Source organism: Scardinius erythrophthalmus (assembly GCF_964197995.2).
Source record: "Scardinius erythrophthalmus genome assembly, chromosome: 5".
Classification (NCBI taxonomy): domain Eukaryota; kingdom Metazoa; phylum Chordata; class Actinopteri; order Cypriniformes; family Leuciscidae; genus Scardinius; species Scardinius erythrophthalmus.
Window position 1 is genome coordinate 31,133,365 of NC_138225.1, and position 18,676 is coordinate 31,152,040.

The 18,676-nt window shown below is 43.0% G+C and overlaps 1 protein-coding gene across 1 annotated transcript in view; it reads right to left on the reverse strand.

The window, feature by feature from the left end:
• The window catches only part of npffr2a (neuropeptide FF receptor 2a), a gene marked incomplete at both ends in the record, with an annotated part of 50,315 nt that extends 32,001 nt beyond the window's left edge, over positions 1–18,314 (reverse strand). Inside the window, one exon of the mRNA XM_081365106.1 lies at positions 17,984–18,314. Coding sequence (XP_081221232.1) covers positions 17,984–18,314 — 331 coding nt within the window. The remainder of the gene's footprint in view (positions 1–17,983) is intronic.
• Positions 18,315–18,676: the final 362 nt, after the last annotated feature.

An 18,676-nucleotide genomic window follows, 5' to 3' on the forward strand; every position in this document is an offset into this window, starting at 1 on the left:
ATTAGAAAAAGTTGTGTCCGCTCAACTGGGCTCTTTCTTGCAAGAAAATGACATCTATGAAAAGTCTGGTTTTAGGCCGCACCATAGAACTGAAACTGCGCTCGTTAAAATCACAAATTATTTACTTTTAGCTTCTGACCAAGGCTGTATCTCAATATTAGTTTTACTTGATCTTAGTGCTGCGTTCGATACTATAGATCACACAATAATCTTAGATCGACTACAAAATTATACTGGCGTTTAAGGACAAGCATTAAGCTGGTTGAGATCATACTTACAGTATTTAAATGGAGAAAAATCGATCATAACTCCAGTAAACTATGGAGTGCCGCAAGGATCTGTGTTAGGCCCTCTACTATTCTCAATATATATGTTGCCACTTGGAAATATTATAAGGAAACATGGAATTAGTTTCTATTGTTACGCTGATGACACTCAAATACATATTTCATCACGGCCGAATGAAAACGCTAAATTATCTAAACTGACAGAGTGTGTTAAAGATATAAAAGATTGGATGACGCGTAATTTTCTTTTATTAAATCCAGACAAGACAGAGGTACTACTTATTGGTTCAAAAAACCACCCACAAAACCTCTCACACTACAACTTTAACATAGTAGGATGTCCTGTTACTTTATCCTCTACAGTAAAAAACGTCTCGGTTACGTATGGTAACCCTCGTTCCCTGAGTCCAGCGAACGGAGATGCCTCGTCGGGGGAGTTCGCCTGACGAATTGGGATCTTGCTAGGGAGACCAACTGCCTTCGAGTGAATTAAAAAGAGCCAATGAACATTGGCATGCAACATTTGCATTCCGCAGCCCGCCTAGGAGTGCGGGTATAAAGGCGGAAGCAAGCGCATACACAAATACTTTTCGCTTAGGAGCCGGACGGTGTCCAGTCTTCCGCGAAGGTACAGCAGCATGGCGACGGGACGAGGCATCTCCGTTCCCTGGACTCAGGGAACGAGGGTTACCATACGTAACCGAGACGTTCCCTTTCATCATCAGGGAACTCCGACGCCTCATCGAGGGAAGTTCCCCTGACGAATTGGGATCGACAGAATGAGTCTGTCAAGGGGAAGACACGGCTGAACTGCACGTGGCAATCATGGGACGCCGCAGGGACCACTGGAAAAGGCACCCAGTCTACTAGCAACTACTTACTGAAGGTAGCAGACCTGGTGCCGGGCGGTCCGCAACGCCTGGCACCGGAGGGGGTGATGGAGGAACTCTCGAGGTTGGCCGTTTGTTGGGTAACCAAACGGAGCAAAAAGACTAGCGAACGTGTTCGGTGTCGCCCAGCCCGCAGCTCTACAAATGTCTGTTAGCGAGGCGCCTTGTGCCATAGGCCAGGAAGCGGCAACACTCCTAGTGGAGTGAGCCCGCAACCTGGGTGGGCAGGGCTCACCCTGGGACTCATAAGCCCTGGTGATAGCATCCACTAGCCAGTGGGCTAACCTCTGCTTGGAGACAGCCTTGCCCTTCTACTGGCCTCCATAACAAACAAAGAGCTTATCTGAGGTTCGCTTCAGCTTTGCGTTCTGTCTATATAAACCCGGAGGGCCCGGACGGGACAGAGAAAAGCTAGGGCTGAGTCTGCCTCCTCCTGGGGCAGCGCTTGCAGGTTCACTACCTGGTCCGCGAAGGGAGTGGTAGGAACCTTGGGCACATATCCGAGCCAGGGTCTCAATATAACATGAGAAAGGCCAGGCCCGAACTCTAGACACGATTCGTCGACTGAAAAAGCCTGCAGATCCCCTACCCTCTTGAAGTAAGCCAATGCTAACAGGAGCGCTGTCTTAATGGACAGGATATTAAGCTCAACTGTCGTCAAAGGCTCAAAAGGAGGACTTTGGAGTGCTCTAAGCACTAAAGTTAAGTCCCAAGAGGGTACAGGGTGCAAATTGCGAGGTGGATTTAGCCTCCTAGCACCCTTGAGGAATCTGATGACCAGGTCGTGCTTCCCTACGGACTTACCGTGAACTACATCGTGATGTGCGGCTATTGCGGCAACATACACTTTGAGAGTGGAGGGAGACAGCCTTCGCTCCAACCCCTCTTGTAGGAAGGAGAGCACGACCCTGACCGGGCAAGTTCGTAGGTTCTCCCCGTGGGAAGAACACCAGCCGACGAACAGGTTCCACTTCAGAGCGTAGAGGCGCCTCGTAGAGGGGGCTCTAGCTGAAGAGATGGTATCTACCACTGCCTGTGGCAGGCCATTTAGAATCTCTGCGTCCCGTCCAGGGACCAGACATGGAGTTTCCAAAGGTTTGGACGCGGGTGCACTAGGGTGCCCCTTCTCTGAGAAAGTAGGTCCCTCCTCAGAGGAATCGGCCAAGAAGGGGCTGTCGCGAGGAGCATGAGTTCTGGGAACCAAGTCCGGGTTGGCCAATACGGGGCCTGTGCTACGCAAGTTCTGTGCAAGAAGGCTCACTGGGGGAAACGCATATTTGCGTAGGTCCCGGGGCCAGCTGTGTGCCAGGGCATCCATGCCGAGAGTTCCTTTGGTCAGGGAGTAATACCACTGGCAATGGGTCGTGTCCGGAGAGGCAAACAGCTGGACCACTTGGGGATGGAGTCGCCATTCTCCCGGAAGGGGAGGCTGACGTGAAAGCTCGTCGGCCACATGATTGAGCTCCCCGGGGACATGAACGGCATGAAGCGACCTCAGATGCTCCTGACTCCATAAGAGGAGGTGGGAGGCGAGTCGCGACATACGACGGGAGCGTAGACCACCTTGTCGGTTGATGTACGCAACGGTTGCAGTGCTGTCCGTATGGACCAGTACGTGCTTGTGTTTGAGAAGGCCCTTGAGGTGACACAAGGCTAAGCGTACTGCTTGCAACTCTAGGCAGTTGATGTGCCAATGCAGTTGGGGCCCCATCCACAGACCCGAGACTGCATGCCCTTTGTACGTGGCCCCCCAGCCCTTGGCAGAAGCATCTGTGAATACCACAGCATGCCTGGAAACCTGGACTAAGGGCACTCCGGCCCGTAGAAACACAGGATCCGACTAAGGGACGAAGGTTTGGCGACAGTGCAGGTTGACTTTGACCCGGAATGTGCCGCTCTGCCACGCCCTCCTCGGGACTCGATCGTGAAGCCAGTGCTGGAGCGGTCTCATATGCAACAGACCAAGCGGCGTTACTGCGACTGCGGCTGCCATATGCCCCAGGAGTCTCTGAAAGTGTTTCAGTGGGACCGCTGACTTGCCTCGAAAAGACTTGAGGCAGTTGAGCACTGACTGGACGCGTTCCTCCGTGAGGCGCGCAGTCTGGGCTACCGAGTCCAGTTCCATACCGAGATAAGAGATCCTCTGCACGGGGCAGAGTTTGCTCTTGTCCCAGTTGACCCGAAGCCCCAACTGACTGAGGTGCCGGAGCACCATGTCCCTGTAATCGCACAACACATCTCGCGAGTGCGCCAGAATGAGCCAGTCGTCGAGATAGTTGAGAATGCGAACGCCTTGTTCGCTCATGGGAACAATGGCCGCCTCCGCGACTTTCGTGAAGACACGGGGTGACAGGGCCAGCCCGAAGGGTAGGACCTTGTACTGATATGCTTGACCCTCGAAAGCAAACCGAAGAAATGGTCTGTGTCGGGGAAGAATCAAGACATGAAAGTACGCGTCCTTCAGGTCGATCGCTGCTAACCAATCCCGGGGACGGATGCATTCGAAAATGCGTTTATGCGTGAGCATCTTGAACGGGAGCTTGTGCAGGGCCAGATTCAATACTCGCAGGTCCAGGATTGGCCGTAACCCACCGCCTTTCTTGGGTACAATGAAGTAAGGGCTGTAAAACCTTGACCTCATATCGGTTGGAGGGACCGCAAGATAGGAGCATCCACTGGACGCACACGGGTGAAGTGGATGCCCTTGAACTTGGGAGTCCGGCGTGCAAACTGAATTGCATAGCCGAGCCGGATGGTGTGGATGAGCCAGTGCAACGGCCTCGGGAGCGCTAGCCAGGCTCCGAGAAACTGCCGCAACGAGCCCACCCGCACCGCTGGCGTACCCGCGGAGGGGTAGCGAGGTGAAAGGCAGGGACACGGCTCCGGTGGCATTGTAGCGGCCGAGAGCGGGGCCTGGGTGTGTGCTTGGACAACACCTACCTGCTTCCACCGGGGGACAGATGGCAGAGAACACCCTAGAGTATTCTGCTGCGGGCTGTCACCTGGCGAGAGAAGGGGAGGAGATGAGGAGCGAGGCCCATCTGCCATCTGAGAGCTGGGGAGAGGGGAACGAGAGCGGCGCAGCTCGGGGCGGCGCACACTGCCATTCTGACCCTCTCGGACGGAGGAGACTGGTCTTATTTTACTGCCAATCTCGACCTTGAGGGGAAACGGTGCCGGGGGCATCGAGTCCTGGTTTCCGCCTCACCCAGCGAGAGACGAGAGTGATGAGGCCGAAGCCTTCACTGCCATCTGAGCGCTGGGGCCTGTGAGCGACTCAGAGGAAGTGGACTGCTCAAACTTTGGGTACCGCTGACTGGATGACCAGCGGCGGAACAGAAACAAAATTCTCCACCCGGCCCTCCCCCGGGGGAAGGAGTGGTGATGACACACACTCCCAAAGAGCAGAACGTCACATACTCTGGGTCGCTTCTCTCAGGGTCATTTCCCTTCCTTTTGCTGGGGGGAAACAGACTCTGAGCAGGCTGGTTTTGAGGCGCTTCTGGACCACCAGTGTGGACATCGTCTGACCGAGGGCCAGCGTTGTGACTAATCACGGTCAGTCACTAAGCGCAGCTCCACCCCGAGTCAGAACTACCCACGTGCAGTGAAAGTGTAGGGGTAGTGAGAGAGGAAAAACTTCTGCAGATTTAGGCATGTTTGGCTTGCCATATTGGCACCAAAAAGCTTCCATACTGCCAAAAAAATTTCACACACATCCAGGCACTTTAGAATAGCCCAGGAAAGTGTGGCTGCCAAGTCTGAATCTTCAGCATGAGAACACACCATTATAGTAGGAAATCAGCATCATTTTCAGAGTATAACAGCCCTCTCTCCGATGTAGTAATCGACATCTGTCCTCCTCTGGAGCCCCGAATGAAATGCTCTGTCCCTCATGAGAAGGACCAGAACCCCATCCGAAAGCATCTATGGCACATGGCACGCTGAGCGGCTCAAGTCCTTACGAGAAAGAGGAGACGAACAACGTGCCGAAGTGGTCATGCACTCATGAGAGAACATGAACCACCCAAGAACACAGTCTACACACTCTCTAGGCATGTGAAACAGTCATCGTGGCCGTCAACCAGGCATGCAAGACAGTGAACGTGGCCATCGCCTCGATGACACACGGCACGCTGGGCGCTCAAGCCTGCAGGCAAGGCGAACAACGTGCCGACGTGGTCATGCTCTCATAAGAAAGCATAAACCACCCACGAACACAGTCTCAGCATGTTTGCGATGCGCTAGAGGAGTGAGTGGTTCATGCTCACTGTAACCCTCAGATCACCAAAGTTATTTGCCAAAGTAGCCCTCCTCTGGTGCACCAGAAGAGAAACTAGATCGGGAAATAAACAAAGGGACTCACTTCATAGAGGCACGCGAGTCTTGATCATGACCGCGCATCTTGAGCGCCAAATGACGCGCGCTGGGTTCAAGCCCTTACGAAAAGGGAGAGACGAACAACGTGCCGACGTGGTCATGCACTCATGAGAGAACATGAACCACCCACGAACGCAGCTTCAACACACTGATTAGGCATGTGAAACAGCGATCGTGGCCGTCAATGAGGACAGGAAAACGATCGCATCCAGAAACACGAGTGAAACGTCATCCTGATAAGGACGCGATCTTCACTCGTGTTGCTCTTTCAGGAAGAAAGTACTCTCTTTATTATGCTGAAGCACACAGGGATCCAACGCGGCTACACAGCGGGGAAACTGCAAGCCTGCTGTGCGCACTCAACCGTTTACCAGCTGTGAAAACAGCTTTTGAATTAACAGTGAGTAGACGTAGCCGGCAGACAGGAATCGCGTGGTCACTGAAACGCCATCTCACCAACACAGAGAGATCCCCTCCCGAAACAGCAGACTCGTAGAACGTAAGAAAGATACAATCTTAAAGCTCATTCACTCAGAAAGGACACAACCGGTCAGCTCCGAAGCAAAAAGCATTTGTGTATGCGCTTGCTTCCGCCTTTATACCCGCACTCGTAGGAGGGCTGCGGAATGCAAATGTTGCATGCCAATGTTCATTGGCTCGTTTTAATTCACTCGAAGGCAGTTGGTCTCCCTAGTGTGATCCCAATTCGTCAGGGGAACTCCCCCGACGAGGCGTCGGAGTTCCCTGATGACGAAAGGGAACCTGGGAGTTATATTAGATTGCAGCCTGTCTTTTGAAAATCAAATTTCATATGTTACAAAAAACAGCATTCTTCCACCTTAGAAACATTGCTAAGCTACGTAATATGCTATCAGTTTCTGATGCAGAAAAGTTAGTTCATGCATTCAGGACCTCGAGACTAGATTACTGTAATGCTTTATTAGCTGGTTGTCCTGCATCCTCAATAAACAAGCTACAGTTAGTCCAAAATGCAGCCGCTAGAGTTCTTACTAGATCAAGAAAATATGATCATATAACACCGATTTTAATATCACTACATTGGTTACCTATAAAGTCCCGTATTAACTACAAGGTATTGCTACTGACTTATAAAGCCCTAAACGGCTTAGCTCCAGTCTATTTAACGGATCTTCTATCGCCCTATAATCCATCGCGCTCTTTAAGACCACTAAATTCGAGGCGTTTGGTCATACCTAGGATATCCAGATCCACCAAAGGAGGGAGAGCATTTTCACATTTAGCTCCAAAACTCTGGAATAGCCTTCCTGATACTGTTCGTTGCTCAGACTCGCTCTCCCAGTTTAAAACTAGATTAAAGATGCATCTCTTCAGCCAGGCATTCATATAATATTTTTAATCTTACAGTTAAATCAGGTCTCTAGTTCATAAACACCAGAGGAGAACTGGCCCCCGACTGAGCCTGGGTTCTCCCAAGGTTTTTTTTCTTCTCCAATAGGTCACCTGATGGAGTTTTTCGGTTCCTTGCCACTGTTGCCTTTGGCTTGCTCAGTTGGGGATATTTTGTGGATATTTAATTTTAATTTTATCAATCAATAAATTCCATTAGAAACAAACCTTGTTGTATTATTTTAATTTAATACTGTGAAGCTGCTTTGATACAATCTGTATTGTGAAAAGCGCTATACAAATACACTTGACTTGACTTGACTTGATATTGTTTTTTCCTCGAGAGACATCATGGCTTGCAAACGAGCGAAGCATGGCAGTTGCTCAGTGTTTGTATGTACAAATGAACACAAAAGTATTTTTTTTTTAGTTCCTTCATCCGAGCCTCCGAAGAACCAGTGGGTAATGTGAATTTCTGATGTGTAATTGTTCAAGTTCAGACAGATAATCCTTCTCTCAAAATCGTTCAACACTGTTTATGCATCAGTAAATCAAGCCAGTGACTAAACGATCAACTTCACATCGTTTCTCTTAGTAGGATGAAAATAATCTTACTTAAACTGTGATTAATATATATATACAGAAAGCGATCAAAGAACAATGCCTTTCCAATCACCCAAGCTGTCAATCACCCAAGCTGTCAATCACACAGCGCGAGTTTATCTGGATACTTGCCAAAACTCGTTATGAAATCAATGATGCTGTTACACTGCACAACAAAGCTCTTACCTCATGTTTGCATTGGTGAAAGCATTAATGAGAGTGCATTCTTCATTCACGCGATCAACAGACTGTCATCTGCTCAATGCTCATCACTGCAACCTTTTATGTGATGGGAATAGATCTAAATACTTAAAAAACTTCTCATGATTTGTTAATCCATTTAAGCTGTAATAGTAAAAATGTATAATAGCTGTAATAGTAAAAGTTTTCGAGAGAGTTCCACATGTAATGCTAGATATTTCCAGAGGTGGACAGAAACAAAGTACATTTACTTGAGTATTGTACTTAAGTACGCTTTTTGAGTATCTGTACTTTTTTTCTGGAAACTTTTTACTTTATCTTCACTACATTTGAAAGACAAATATCGTACTTTTTACTCCACTACATTTCTGTCAAGGTCCTTGAGTAGAAAGTACAATCCTAACGTCAGTCAGGGGATAATTTTGGTTGCAGTGGTTGCATTTTGGTTGGAAATGAAAGTCGGGTTGACGTAAGAACCCGGCTGATGTTGGTTTCTGACGTCAAACCAATTTTCATTTTCAACCACAATACAACATTGGAGATTAACGTCAATCTAACGTTGGATGCTGACATCAACCTGCTTTTCGTTTTCAACGTTGGGTTTTGTCTTCTAAATGCGAATTTTGCCATTGTTTTGGAGCACACTAACTTATAGATAACGGTAAGGCTAACATATTCATACTAAAAGCCAAAAAACTTTAAATAGGGCACTATTTGAAGGAACAGCCATTTGGGTGTCACTTATTCACTTATTCACACTTATTCAATCCCACTACTGGAACTGTGTTCTAGAAATAAATTTGATATTGATATGAGGGTAGGTAGGCAGGCATGGATTCAGAGGCATAAGGTACTGTAAGTATTACATACGACTACAATGCAACAATAATAAAACAATGCATTGACATTTACTTTTTACTTTTGATACTTCAGTGCTTTTAAAAATGAGTAGGCTACTTTTGTACTTTTACAGTCTTACAGTTTTACAGTTTTACAGTTTTACAGTAAAAATCAGTCTTTACAACTTTTACTTGTAACGGAGTAATATTTGACCAGTAGTATCTGTACTTTCACTCAAGTAAGGAAGTTGTATACTTTGTCCACCTCTGGATATTTCATATGCAGGCATGTCAGCCAATCACAGCAGTGGGCGTTTACACTGAAGTCTCACAGCAGACACGCCCCTTCAAACAGAGTGTTCAAATCAGAGGCTAAAATCAGGCTAGCAAATATGCCTTTTATTTCTAAATTATATCAACTTTTTATCTAAACAACATACTAACATTATAAGGGAACCCCAGGAAACATTCTAAAATAATAAAATAATCCATGCAATGGGACCTTTAACACAACCTGATTGCAATTACATCATTGTATAGGGCACAGCTGATTGGTTCCCGCTGTATCAGTAGCCAATGAGCTTGCACACTAAACCTTGAAATACTTGGTTAGCATTTGCCTTAGCAGTGCAGCGTGCTTTCAGAAGCCCTCCATATTCCCCAGCTGCACCAGTATAGATCTGTTGTGGGCAATTCATGTGCACTATATTGTACAGCAACAGCATGTATGAATTGCTTACAGCAGTGCATGAATTGGCAGTTGCAAGTCCCATAATTTGCTCTGCAGCAGCAATAACCAACAGCAACAGCAGCAGCGCAGATGTATTCCGAGACCAAACACTCTGAGAGTTATGATAGAACTGCTTTTTAAAGACCCCCTGTGGTCATGTTTTTAACATTGTTGTAAGCCCGTCTATTGGTCCAATGGGGGTTTCCAATAGTACGGGGAAGGTTTCTCTGCGCGTTACTGTCTTTCCTTTTACGCAACACAACAAGATTAAATGGAACACAATTCTCATATGTATTTTCTCGTTATTTCATCTGACTCCATAAATGAAAAGGTTTTAATGATATCTGTGCATCATTAAACGTGAACGAATATTTGATTATTCTTTTAAACTCTGATTATATTTTACCCGTTTAGATCAGGAAACTATATCGCTTTGCAGTCCTTCTCTCGAGGTTGCATGATCACAATCTCGCCAGTCTGATTTATATAGGTAATTGGCTAAATATCTGAGATTTGCCATTTTCACATGTACAAAATAACAAGACACTTACATAGCCCCCTTGAATGCCACCTCAGGAACTTAATTAAATCGTTTCACTTTAGTAGAGGTCTAACCTGGCAAGCCAGACCTACATCAAGATGTCAGGTCTGGCAACTCACCATAGACATTTTCTTTCAAATTCCCTCTGCATGCAATAGGACAGCGCTTCAACCAACCAGAGCGTTTTCCCAACAGAGGAGCTAACGCGGCCATTCTTTGTTTTCAAGTAGCAGGGAACCGTTGAAACTCTGTCATCATTATGTTAAGCCCGCCCCGCCTACTCTATACACGATGTGATTGGCCTGACCCAATTCAGGTTTTTACAGCTCCGAAAGTCAACGGAGAGTTGCTAGACTACCCTGGCTGCACAATACATTTTGATGCCGCTAGGGTGCGTCTAGATTTCTAGGCTAGTAGAGATCATGACCACCATTAAAAGACGTTAGTCGATCAACTTACTTTTCTTAAAATGGCTTTAGTTTAGTCAAGCCTGTGGTATTTCCACGTACACTTATCTAAAGGAACATTAAATTAGAACAGAGGTTATGGACGCACCCGAATCCAGGTTGATCAAACAGCATTTGCTGATTCTAGAGGGAAATAACTCGCCCCCCTCATTCAAGTACACTTGAATCTGATATCAGTATTAGTCATCACTAATGTCTAGCGCAGGCTTGTGGAAATATATGGATCCTATAATCAATAAGGGAAAAAACAATCTCAGAGTCAGTCAGAATAAGATCAAACGTTTCCAATTTATTGACCAGGTAATGAAGTAATAATTAAAAATCCAATTTAAAAGAATAAAATCATCAGTGAAGCATACCAATAATAATAATAATTAAGAAATCACGGAATTTGTAGAAATTACCTGTCAACAAAATTACTACAGACTCCTCTAACTTTTCTACACATTTTCCTTATATACCCAGATAATTCAATATTCTTACCAAATGGTGGCGTCTGTCATTATAATTAGATTTTGGTTCCCTATTCAGGGATTCACACTGTGAGATCAGAATTTGTATTTGAATAGGTTCTTGTTTTACATACAGGAGGTATAGTCTGAATGGAGGATCTGGGGGAGGGAAACACCTTTAAGGGATTCACTTTTCTCATATTTTATAACTTCTTTTAACTTTTCATTATGGTTGGGAGAATGAGAACATTTTACCAGGTGCACTGAGACACTTTAAATGATATCAAACATGCATAGATACTTCTTGTACATAGTTTACATTGCATAGGTTTTCAGTGTATTTTAGGTGAGGAGGAGGGGGGATGAAGGGGAGTGTGTGTGAAGTGTGAACTGCACTGTGTGCTGCATCTCAGAAATCCCTGTTACATATGCAGGAGATAGTTCAAGTGTTAATTTTCAGGAGGGCCTTTTGTTTCATCGAGGGGTCGACCAGACATACTGGCGCCATCCTTACATTGTTTATATGACTATGTGGTGTTTTTAATGTTTTAAGACAAATTATGTGCAAATCATAGACTAAAAAAAGATGGATGACGCCCCTTCACTCTTTTCCATTGGTGAAAAGTGAAGCCGCCAAAGTCCTATGGCACTGACATCTTTTGCAGATTTGGAACCTGATTCTGTGCAGTAGTGAGCGCAGGACCAGAGTCTGCGCAGTTGTGAGCGTGAAGTGGAGCCTGTGATGATGGGCTAGGTTAATTACATCATCACTAGGGTGCCAGCCTAAAGTTTGTTGTATTTTGTGTGTTGACAATGGGTATGTTGATGGACAGTTCCAAGATCATGTGTTCCATGTGTTAATGTGGTGAAGGATACAAGAGCCCTTGTTTGTTAAATTATTTATTGTGTAAGTTTGCATTCTACAGCACATATTAGATCTTGTCTGTCTAATCCAGTGTTTAGAGATGGGTTCTGGTAGTGCGCATATCCGGAACGTACCATTTTACAAAATGGAGGGAGACATGAGTGCTATGAGGTGTTAATGTTTGAGTGTTTGTTATGCATGTTATGTATGTTTGTATTATGGTTACTTTAGGAAAAAATGAGTTTATGAGAATGTATATTAGTTATGTAGCTACAAATGTTTTGCTGTGAAAGTCTGTTGTGTGATTTGGAGAAAGGTTCCCCCCGGGCATATGGTTTGATCCACCAGTGTTTGGGCGGGAAACTTGTGTATTTAAACAAAGGTCTGAGCAGAGTAAAGGAGGTTGCATCCTGTGAATTCTGTGCAAACATTTGAACTTGTCTGAGGTGAGACATGCTGTTACCAATGTGGATGTGCCACTTGGCATTGTTTAGTGCCAGTTTTGCTGCTCACAGCATTTTATTTTTGGTTTTGTAACACCAGTGTTTGTTGCATTAAGTGTTTTTTTTTTGTTTCTTTTGTTTCTTTGTTTATTTTTGTGCACCTTGTGGACTGCTTCTTGAAGATGCAACTTCTAAAATAAATCACGTCTGGAATTTTGAAAACCACTCCCTTGTACTGAGCCTTCCTATCTTCTCCCAGGCCTTTCGGCATTTCTCTACATGACAGAGCCGCAATATCAATCAGTTTACTGCAGATCAACTCATTATGTAAGTGTGAAATAAACAGTCATGGGCATGTAGAAATTAAAGCTGAAACTCCAATCTCCTCCTAAAAATCCCCAAAAATGTCCATTGGTGCCTCAGTGACTACTTCATTTAGGGAAGCTGTCAATCACAGCTGTCAATCATGATGTCACATTCCCATTTTCTTATAGCATCAAGAGAAGCCAGGTTATCCTAGTATATTTTTCTGTTGATCTGAAAAATTTGGATTTAGCAATATAGCTGGTAAAATATGTATATTATGCATACAACAATGTTATGATGAACTATATGCCTTTTTTACTGACGTTCTAAATTGTTCAAAGTGTTTGTGTAACATTAGCAACACATTACTTGCTGTTTGATAATGTAGTCAAAGACTATTCATATCAATTAGTCATATGTGCGACCAGGGGCGTAGTTTGTGGGGGGGGTTAGGGGGGAGATAACCCCCCCAATATTTAAATCTTTGCATTACAACCCCCCCCAATATTTATACCATGATCACATGAAAAATAATGCAGAATAATTTTTCAACCCCCCCAATGTTCAAACCAAATCTACGCCCTTGTGTGCGACATTGAGAGCGATACATAAAACGTGTTACCATTCTGAAACATCGACTTGTAGACAAGCCTAACTCTTCCTCTTCTTCTTCTGAATCGGTTTCTGGTTCAAACATATATGGCTAAATTAAACCGGTATTGCAGTGTTTACTACAGTAAAGTTGACCGAGTGGATCAGGTAGTCTGAGCTGCTGTGATTGAGTGGAGGAGGGGACTAATGTGCATATTCATGGACTACGTATACTAAATAAAGCAAGGATGCAGAGATACATTCAAGCTGTTTTAAGGCATGAATAAATTATTTTCACAGGAAAAAAACATTTAAATATGTAATTTTGGTGATCAAACGAGTTTTAAGTGATAAAATGATTGACTACAGGGGGATTTTAAATGTTTATAAAAAACAGAATTTAGAATTCAGAATTTGAGTTTTGTTGCTTTTAGTCTCTGTGTCATCCATCTATCTTTGAGTTCATCTATATGAGGTCATACACCTTGTGAAAAAGTACAGTCTATCACACTTTTAAAAAGAGTACTTATTACAGAAATAATATACTTTAAAATAATATACTTAAGTGCAAATTGAACACTTGAATTAAAAGAATATGTATTATATTTAAAATACATATTGAATGAAATTCCCTTTCAAGGGAACTCACGCTGTGTTGAATGACACTGTGGGAACGCTCCGCGTGATAGAAATCAGTCCAATGATTTTCTCAGGGTTTGGAAGCACGTGCTGTGGTTTCTGTTGCCCCAAGCAAGGCACCGGTGCTGCAATTCTAGCTCTGAGGAGTTAGATGTTTTAATCATCGATGCAGGAGATACTGAGGATTCGCCACCTCACTCTCCTGCATATGAGGAGCTGGTGGAGTTTGTGACTTGCGCTGTTGCCAGGTTAAACATCGACTGACCAGCCAAGAAGCAGAGCATGCATCCCAAAAGTAAATTAGATGCACATTTCCCGCCCTCTAGGTCACAGCCTCCTCGTTGGGACTGCCGTTTTTTCCCAATTTCCACACCGAGGTGTTGAGTTCATGGAATAAGCCAGTCTCTTATTGTGCGTATAGTGCACAAACATCACACTATTCGTAGCTATTAGACTACAAAGAGTACGGTTATGGGGAGATGCCTAAGGTGGAAGAGATGCTGGCCAGCTCTCTCTCCTCTCAGACTGCATCGTCCCTAAAGGCCCCGACATAACCAACCAAACCTTTGGTGGGTAAGGCTTATTCAGCAGCTGGTCTTCACACAATATCACTGCTGAAAGCCTACCAGGCTGACCTGTTAGGAGACCTTATGCGCACAGTTGAAAAGGGTTACACAATTCAGTTCGGGTCTCGCCTCCCCAGATGTATTGGTCCTGCCCACAGTGGTAATTTAAATACACACTTATTTAAATGCAAATAAGTTGCTGCTGGACGACCCAGGGGGCGGAGCTTCATGAGCTCGGCTTCAGTCTCTCAGGACAATTTCATCTCACGGAATGATGATAATATCAGAAACTCTCAGTAACGGTGTTCATTTTGAGTCGGACAATAATGCTTACAGAGTCAGAGTGCTGTATAGAGATGGAACAGCCAGGTATAGTTTAGTAGTCTAATTACGGTTATTATAACGTATTTGTCATCTGCTTGTATGTATCCATTATTAATAGCCTACAAGTCTGCTGTTTCGGACCAGGTCCGAATGATGATCAAACATATACTGATGAGTTTAATCAAGTTTATTGTACATCACACAAAAGATGAAGCGTCAGTTTTACTTCAGAAAATCACCGTAAGAGCTGAGTAAACACAGTAAGTTATAAGAAGTGCGCAAGTACATGAACGAATTTCGGTAGAGTTGAGGGAGCATTCCTGTGGGCGGAGGTTAGTCAAAACACGGTTCTAGTGACGTCATTAAAGAAGGAAGTAGAGGGATGTAGTCCAAACGAGCCGTTTTATGTAGTCAACCTCTGTTAAATAAAATATCTCGCTTGGCATTGAACTTTGAGCTTTATAATTTTACAGATATTATTTATACTCTAACAACAACATTACACACTAACTAAAGTTTGAAACATGGGATCACGAAGAACGGGACCTTTAAGCTAGGCGTTGACTTAACATGGAAAACACTCGCGCCAGACGCTCTATTCGCGTTTGGTGTGAACGCAGCATTATGATGAACGTAAAGAGTTGTAACTCGTGAGAGAGAATGAAGCACGCGCGAGATCTGTCAGCAGCGGCTGGACTTAAAGGGTCAGTACACAGTAGCCACTAATTATCTCTGTCTTTAAAGTTATTCAAAGAACAAATGGAACAAAGAAAATTACTCACTGCTCTTGACTAAATAACTTTTGTAACTTTAATAAGGATTAGTCTATATATAATTTATAATTTATAATTATGCAGCACAGACTGTTTGATAACTTTATTCAATTTATGTATGTCCTACCTGTAAGACAGGAAGGACACAGGTAAATATGATATGTGAGTGTTTTTTTTATTGTTTTTTTTTTATGGCTTTATGTGGGGATTGTTTGAAGTTCACTTAAATTAAAAGTTATATTTTTTAAGCCTAATAAATGTTTTTTAAAAATTGATAGCTTTCAATTGCAATGACGGAATCCCTTTTATCCAGACATCAATGGCTTATTGATCATTATAGGTGTTCTCAATCATTTAGTTGTTGTTGCTAGTACGAGTTGAGAAATACACATTTCAGCATTATCAATAATCTGTGAGAGCATTTTCCTTGAGAACCAAGCAAGTTGACTCATGAAACCATTTGGTTATTATATCACAATGGCTTATCGCAATCGCAATATTTACCTCAATAATCGTATGGCATTTTAACCAAAATGTGCAGCCCTAGTGCAAGTGCACTCACTAAATGAAGATGGACTGTATGACTGTATGAAATGGATCACACAAAAAATGTTGATTATTAACGAGCTGTAGTTTTATCACATCTACATTACGCACTGACAGAGATGCAAATAATGACATGGGTCACCAATAAGGTGCATACTGAATCTGGTCCGCCAAAAAAAAAAAAAGAACTGTCAACTTAATGGTACAATCATAAATGCGGTTAAATCTCAAAATAACGGCAATATCACACACTAATTGTGTGGGGTGGAAGTAAATTAAGCGTGATCTGCTGTGACATCACAATCATGTTGCATCGTGGTCTAAGGATCTGCCTGAAGTGTACATGTTGAGTAGACTCGCTCCCTCTGTCAAAATCAAGGGGTCGAGGGTCTGTCCAAATAAACTTCCCTCGTCCACTTGACGAAATTTAACACACTTCAAAATGGCGGTGGCGATTCCCCTGAGGTGAAGTTTGTGAGTATGTCTAAAAGTTGAGTTAAATGCAACCTCAATGATCCAGTTAATGAAAATTTTTGATTTAGGCATTGCATGATACAAATACTTCCCCAGATGCATAAAATAAAATTAAAACAAGCATGTAACAACCACAAACGGAGCGAAGATATTAGAGTAAATGTACAGTCACATCACTTAAAATGTACTCAAGTAAAAGTACACCATTTTTAAACTACTTGAAGTACAATTTAAATTTCTTTATTTGTAATTTGTTATTTCACCAATGTACACTACTCCCAACTTGCCAATGACTTTGTCTCTATGGAAACACACAATTCCTACCTCTCAGCAGAAGGTTCCAAAGAAAGACTGTGCTTTCTTAGAATCCAATTTGTTTCTCTTTCAGTGTCTGATTCTACCTACAGCATTAAAATAGTACTAAAAGTACTTTCATGAATTTGTCAGCCTTGTCATGATTTTTTTTTTTTTTTGGTAATTGGTAGCAAATTTGTATTAATATAAGGGATTTGATTAGTAGGTCCACTCCTAACCCCACCCCTAAAACTAACCATCAGTGGGCCGTCAGCAGATTGTTTTAACACATACGAGAGAGAAAGTATTTCATACAATTCGCCACCAATTCACCAAAACGTAACATAGTTATAAATTGCCATGAGTATATCAGTTATTAATATGGCAATGGTCTTGCAGTTAAAAAAAAAAAAAAAAAAAAAAAAAAAAAAAAAGAATATTAAATACAAATGTGAGTGAGTGAGTTGACAGTGAGTGAATATAGCAGCAGTGTTGTTACACATGTATGTGTATGACACTTGGCGTCCTTTCATTTTGTGCTGGAGGTAAATTGCCACCTCAACTTAATTTATATACACTCAAATTTCTTTACATAAAAGTAATGTTCACATAAATATAGTGGCAGTAGATGACAGAAGTATAGTTTATCAGTTATGATTTGGTATTATCCATTCGCTTCTAATTAACTAACTTGTTATGGTTACTTCATACACACCAGAGAAATTAGCACTTTGCCAGAACAACAAAAACAAATTGCATAACTAGCAACAATCTCATAATCAAGATGCAAAGGCATTTTATTTTAGATTCAGAGCTGGATCTTATTTAAGCGGTTTCAGAATAGCTGAAACACATCTGTAAGACATGTCAATGCAGTTAAAGCAATGGCACAGTCTGTTTGAAATAAACAGACTATGTAAAGAACCAACTTTATCTGTATATCTCGTTTATCTAAGCATACATAATTTGTAGCAGTTTTGTCTTGTGGCTATGGTTATGTGATACAAATGCAAGAACATATGACTATATTTCAGAAACTGATGGTGACTCCCTATCACTAATGGGTGGCACCAAAAACATTTTTTATAGTCTAGCAGCACTTCTAAATGTAAATCTTTATGAAAATTGTGGTCCAACTTGTCATGAATAGCTTTTCATGTTCCTATCTTAAATCTGTCATTCTAATGGTGAACAGCATCCTCTACTGCCACACACAACATTAACTCAGTGTTAACTGAAGCCTAGAATACTACTAGAATAGATGGTCACTTTTCTGGTCACGACAGCCCTAGGGAGATTCATAAATGTCAGTTGAATATTCAAGCATTTATAACCTTAGCTAGAACAAGAGACTTTAATGAAGATGCAAATAATTACATATATGGTTCCTGGCATTGCACTGACCTGTAATAATGTTGTCAAGAAGCGTTGTGGGCATGCAGAAAATCCCAACAAGAAGGTCACTGATGGCGAGGTTGAGGATGAAAAGGTTGGTGACAGTGCGCATGTTTTTGCTCCGCAACACAATGAAGCACACCACTCCATTTCCGACCATACAGACCAGGAAAATGAGAAGGTAGGACACTATAAAGACTGCTGCTACCGATGGCTGATGGAGGTAATATCCAACATATGTGATGTTGTTCTGAGGTAAGAAGAATTCACCAGAGCCATTGAGAAAAGTCCAGTTACCATCATCCACAAGGGTAAAGTTCAGGTCCAGTGTTTCGTTCATTTTAGATCTGAGGATAATAGAATAGAGTTGAGAGATGGGCTTTATTCCCACAGTTCCCCTCAAACAATATCAAGCCTTTGTCTTTCTGGTATTATAGTCTCCCTTTTTTGCTTTCAACCTCTCTCGTATGCAGTTGCTACTGAACAAATCTGTTTATCTCTCCGACCTCCAGTTGTATAATTAATTAAGCATATTGTAAGCTATTGATTATTGACAAATAACGCCCTACCACTAACCTACTTTTCATAAAGTGGCTTGCAGTGATCTACACTCTGCAATAACATTTGCCTCTGTAATCACTCAAAATTGATAAGAATGTAGACACATCAACACTTCAGATGACTTTGAGCCTGGTTATATGT